General features: G+C 36.0%; 1 protein-coding gene across 1 annotated transcript; it reads left to right on the top strand.

Moving 5' to 3' along the window:
* The first annotated feature begins 1,664 nt into the window (after window positions 1–1,664).
* LOC110888622 lies at window positions 1,665–2,516 on the top strand. The gene has a single exon (XM_022136140.1). It carries the CDS (start codon window positions 1,665–1,667, stop codon window positions 2,514–2,516), a length of 852 nt encoding a protein of 283 aa, XP_021991832.1.
* Window positions 2,517–5,919: the final 3,403 nt, after the last annotated feature.

The following is a 5,919-nucleotide window of genomic DNA, read 5'->3' as shown; positions in this document are numbered from 1 at the left end:
TTAAAAACAATTTTTCTTGTGAAAGGAAGAATATTATTTGTATTGTATTAGTACGTGTGAAATTTCTGTACACCACGCTGTCAGGTTATCGTTTTCCTAACCGATCAATTATTCTTTGGATACTCAATGTTTTTTTAGTTACATGTTTGACCCTTCTAGTTTAGAGTTTTCCATTTCAAAGGTTCGAGTTTCAAAAACTAGATATTTACACACAAACTTTAAGCTTATGTGTCTTACATAGATGAAAAAAAGTGGCTGCTTCTAAACACACACCCCCTTCCTGATTATACCCCCTTGTGAGAGAAAAATTGTCGGTCTCACGCAGGCCCCACCTGTAAATATGTGAAAGGAGGAGAGTGTAAAAAGTAATTAGGGAGGGTGTAGAAAGTAGCACCCAAAAAAGTAGATATTGACAGTTAAATGTTTCAAAGATTTTCCATCTTTGGACCATGGAAGATGAACCGACTCCAATGGTTTGTACAAAATATTTTGTTTCTCTAAAACCACACCGTGTGGGGTAACATCCCAGCAATCTTAGATGGGTTACGCCTCTAACACCAGTCACTCTTCGCCATTGAAGGACGTTATGAATGACCCAGTCAAGCTCTTGACGAGTGCTAAAGGGGGTAAAAGAAGAGGAAATCCAGTCAGATCTATTTATTTATGTATGTATTTTAATTTGCTTTTCTTTTTTCATTTTTAATATAGTTAATGTGGCCTTTAAAGGGGACGTTATCCCACACCGTACAAGTCAACGATGAAGCTCATCACTTATATGGCACATACGTGGCGCTGATTTGGCGTGATAAAGCCCCTTGGGGGGATTTATCCCACACCACCTAGCCTAATCAATAATATTCAGATACGTCATGGTACGAAGTTATTTGGACTACAATGATCAACACAATACCAAATTATAGAACAAGATCCGATAATTACTAATAAACGAATTGAGATTCAATCATCAACCAATTTATTCTAACTTTTTATCTTGATGCATTTCAATAATTCTTTACCGACGATAATTGACACAATTGTGATCGATCGCCAATAATCCAGTTTGTCCTATCACACAAATGATTAAGGATAAAAAAAATACGCATCCTAACATTAAATTGGGTTCTTATTTTTTGAACGGCCAACAAACTCAATCTTGGGCGCTCTTGGGGCACCCACTGGACAAACTGAGTACTCCGAGAGTAACCCGAGTCCACCACCAATTCCGGAGAAAACCCGGTAACCCATCCGCCCGTAGGCAACAAGTCAAACGTAAGTTATGATAAGAGATTTATAAATCTTGTTTTTAAAAGAATTAGTTTTTTTTATTTAAAGAAAACTAGTAACGTAGCTTGCTCTCCGTATGTTATTAATTAATATTTAAAATTCGAAAGGAAATGACAAGGAGGTAAAATGTAAATTCAAAACCAGAAGACACACACACACATTAAATTCTATAACCAAAGAAACATTCTTCCCATTTCCTAGCATTCATTCATCATTTCTCTTTCTTCTCTACATAATAACACAAACTCAAATTCACCATCATAAACAACATCTCAAATTCATTCATTCATCAGGTTAACACAAACACCTTAATCAAACTCATTACCTGAATCCACTAACATCATACACGTAAATAGATACACATATTTGTATATCTATAGATGAGGTGTAAGAACCATTACACTGACCTCACCAGCACCATCGGCGTATGCTCTTGTTGCCTCCGTGAACGTCTACTCTGTGTAATCGCTGCTCAAGAACAAGCTCAATCTCAATCTCCGCTTCAAAACCCTCACAATTCCGACAATATTCCGCCGATACACCACCGCAAACGCAACCAGTCAGACGGAGCTACCGCCTGGTCCGATAACAACGATCGTCTTCATCATCCTCGTTCTGCGCCACATCATCGGCGTATCATCTCCGATCAACTTTTTTATCAGACGCCGGAGCTAGATCCTACTTCCGTCGGTAACGGTAACGGAAAAAGCTCCAGCGGTTACTCTAGTAAGAAACGGAGTTTCATTAGGTTTTTTTCGTTTACGAACATTTTCAGATCTAGAAATCGGAAATCAGTTACGGTTACGGTTACGGAACCTAGGGTTTCAGATTCAGTTTCAGTTTCAGTTTCAGATTCAGATTCAACTTTCCGGCGGCATTATGGCGGCGGTGGTGCGGTGCGGCGACGTAACTGCCGAGATCGAGGAATGTCACCGGTGAGAAACTCAGACACCGGCGGCGATGAAGAAGAATCGAACGCGTCAACGGAGTCGTGGAGAAACACGCCGCGGCGGACTCCGGCACGGCGCGGCGGTGGAGGACACTCGCGGCAGTTATCTGGTTTAGCATTTTGTTTGAGTCCTTTGGTGCGTGCAAGCCCTAACCGGCCGGAGGTTGTGTTGTCCGGCGAGATTAGGGTTCCGGTGAAGCCTCATTTATCTGATACGAAGTCGTTTAACGGTAATAGATCACGGAAACTTGCTGATTTTGGGAGGAGTAATCTGAACCGTTGATTTGGATGATGACCTTTGTTGTTGACTTGGTCAAATGAATTGGTTGACTTGCATTAAAGTACATGATTTTGATCTTGGTATCTACATCCAATCTTCTTGCTTATATCTCAATAATTACTTCATAATTTGTTTTGTTTTGTAATTATAAATTTCTAGAGATTTTGATTTAAATTACAAAGTTGATGACGTGTTTCTAATTTTTTTCTAACGGCAACCGGCGAGTAAACCCTATAAATCTAGGAAAAACCGCCTTGTAAAAATTGAACCCAGGACCTAATGGTCTTTAAGCCTTATCCCACCCTTAAGATGTCACTAGGCTATAATGTCATGGGCTGACGTGTCTCTAATTGGTACTGATAATGTGACTCGAGACGTTCTAAATTTTTTATTCAGCTGTTAAAGTAAGACCATGCGGTGTGGGGATCGTCCCCCACAGGCGCCACGCGTCCCTCTTCGTCGCACACCGCCCCCATCCCTCCGTCGCGTCACTGGCGTCCATTTGCAGACGTTTGGGACGAGCCATGTGATTGGCTGATGGTGGGCCCCCAAGTTCTCTCTTTCTCTCCTTTGTTATATATGGTTTTTTATTATTGGGTAGTCCCCCACACCCTTGGGTAGTCCCCTTTGGATAGTTTTTTATCGAATGTGACGTGACGCTACGGATAGTCCTCAAAGAGACTACCCAAACTACATCCATGTCTTATTCTCTCTATAAGGTAACTATGTTATTTTAACATAAATTTTAGTATTTAATTAACATAAAATTCGGTCAATTGACTTTTCCATTGAAAACATGATAACATTGACGATATGAATTATTATCCGATAATAAGTTTTAGTTTGGATTATTAAAATTTAATTTACTTATTTTTTTAATATTTTCTTAGTCATTTTAAAAAAATAACTATAGATATATAGTAGTATACTCCTATATCCATGTCTTACAGAACCTTCTATTAAGACTTTATCAACAATGTACGCTATAATTTTAAATTCGTATACTCCAGTGGTTCGTCAGTGATCCAAATTTGCCGTTAAAAAATACTACTTATGTAGCAAGCACTTATATAAATGTACCTTTTAGATCTTTAGGTATGACTTGATAGTTAATACTACTTAGAGGGTGTTTGGTGTTGCGTTTTCAAAATAGATTATGAGTTTTCAAAATAGATTTTGCGTTTTCAAAACTGCGTTTTGAAAAAGTATGTAGGTACATGCTTCTACAAAACTGCGTTTTGGAAGTAGATAATCATTTTTCATCCAAACACTTTTTTAGATTATTTATGTTTTACAAACGCAATAATCAAATAATCACTTCAAAACGTAATCCCAAACATCCTCTTAATTAATATAATACATAAGTAACGTAATAAAAGTTATGTATGGTAAGGCTCGATGATATGGGTTGCGGACCTACTTCACATCAGCATGTGAACGTCTAAAATATTGCCCTGAGGGCGTGAAAGATGAGTTAGCTTAATGAGCACTAAGGTGTGGGTTCACCAATTATAAGCTTTCATTTAGAGAGAGATGCTACCTCACATCGTTTAGTCTAATAGTAAGTTTGAAGATTTTATGTTTCTTTTTTTTTTTTTTTTTTTTTTTTAAGTTTGAAGACTTTATGTTTCTTTTCTTTTTCCAGCAATGTGAGATAATAACTGATAACTCTATTAGATTAAATTGACTATGAAACTTTATTAAAAACCTTAGAACATCATCTAAAATCTAAATACATGTACATGAATCCAATATACAATAGTTGTTAACTCTGGCAATTATAAATTGTTTTGTTTTATTTTTATAGTAGAAATCTTGATAAAGAGGATGACTGTGTTGATTATATCAGTAGAACATGGGTAAAACATAAACCCTAATTAAATAAATTCAATCATGAATAATAAAAAAACATGTGTACCTGGTTAGCCAGTAACTGAATCAGAGAATGAAGTAGATGTCATGTTCGTCAGATCGGTCGAGTTCCTCCTTAGGGTGCAATCTAATGATGGTGATAATTAAAACCGATAAAGGGTAATCAGTTGAGGAGTGGAGGCGATTTGATGTTATGATAATTAGGTTATGTGTCTAACCTTAGAACCTCTACATAAGTCTCCTTATATATGCACCTAAGAGGAAACCCTAATTAGTTAATAAGGGTAATAAGGCCCATCAACAATTACCAACTAATTATTTAATAGGTTGTTATATATTTTGATCTATATAATGTAAATGATTATAATGGCTACTAGATTAAATATTACATCATAATATATTTAATCTTACATTCTCTCACTTAGCCGAGTAATCATTACTATGAGTATTAGATAAGTCTGATCAGGAGTTAACATTCATTTTAGCCTTAAACAAGAACTATAGCAGAAAAATATAGCCGTTGAATCATTATGCGACTCAGGTTCCCCATTAGTCATACTATAGCCTTAATTTAAAACCTAATCGTTATGATCAAAATACGCATAAGCCCTTTGTTTGATTTGTAACTTTATTTGTCTATATGCCATTATACTGGTTTAACATATTCTTAGATACATACAAAATCAAACTGATGAGAAAAATTAACTAATACTTAGTCATTCATAGTACGATATGCAGTTGCGCACGACCATTAATTAATACCCGTCTATGAGCTCTCTTAATAAGACTTATGGGTAATAGCCCTTCAGTTATAGGATCCTTAAGCATATCATGAATGTATTCGATACAAAGACTTAGCTTCCTCAATTCGTTCATAAACGAATAATTAATTGTGTATCGAAATTTAATGCAGCACCTCTTGATCTGTTACTGTTCAAGGCGATATGGTAGTTGACTTTATCACAATAAGTCTTCAATACATTAATTATATGGAGTTAATAAACTTATGAGTCCACTGATAAATTTCCAACAACATTTAGTGGCTATATTATGTCGTTACAACTTAGGTTGTTATTATCAGTTTATTATGACTCCTCCATGAGATAGGTTGTGTCTGCTGACATAAGAATATACCCGAAATTACATTTTGTCATCTTTGAATATCACATAGTTAGAGTAATCAACCGGTTTGAGTTCTTACTTCTTCTTTAAGTTATAGCCTCTCGTTTCTTTTAAAGATATTGTAATACTCTATTAGATGCTTCACATTAATCTAGACATATCTAGTGTGTTGCAATGTGAGTAATATCTAAACGAGTATAGACTTGAACTTTCATAAGGCTTCTAATTAATGAAGCGTAAGGAAATAATCTCATTTATCCTCTTTATCCTCTAAAGGAAGAGCAGTATTGTTTGTTACATATATAAGGACCCATTTAATGTTAAACTTATGGAACGGAACTAATGTCCCATTGGGTCTATCTCGGTATGTTATGATATCTATCACGTAAGAGATATCTCTGAGATCTATTAT

Source organism: Helianthus annuus, chromosome 11 (assembly GCF_002127325.2).
Source record: "Helianthus annuus cultivar XRQ/B chromosome 11, HanXRQr2.0-SUNRISE, whole genome shotgun sequence".
NCBI lineage: Eukaryota > Viridiplantae > Streptophyta > Magnoliopsida > Asterales > Asteraceae > Helianthus > Helianthus annuus.
The sequence above is the reverse complement of the archived record's forward strand: the minus strand, read 5'-3'. Positions and strand labels throughout refer to the sequence as shown.

What these genes read in the sequence shown, in the direction of transcription:
- LOC110888622 (XM_022136140.1), top strand. Translation starts at nt 1,665, where the DNA reads ATGAGGTGTAAGAACCATTACACTGACCTCACCAGCACCATCGGCGTA.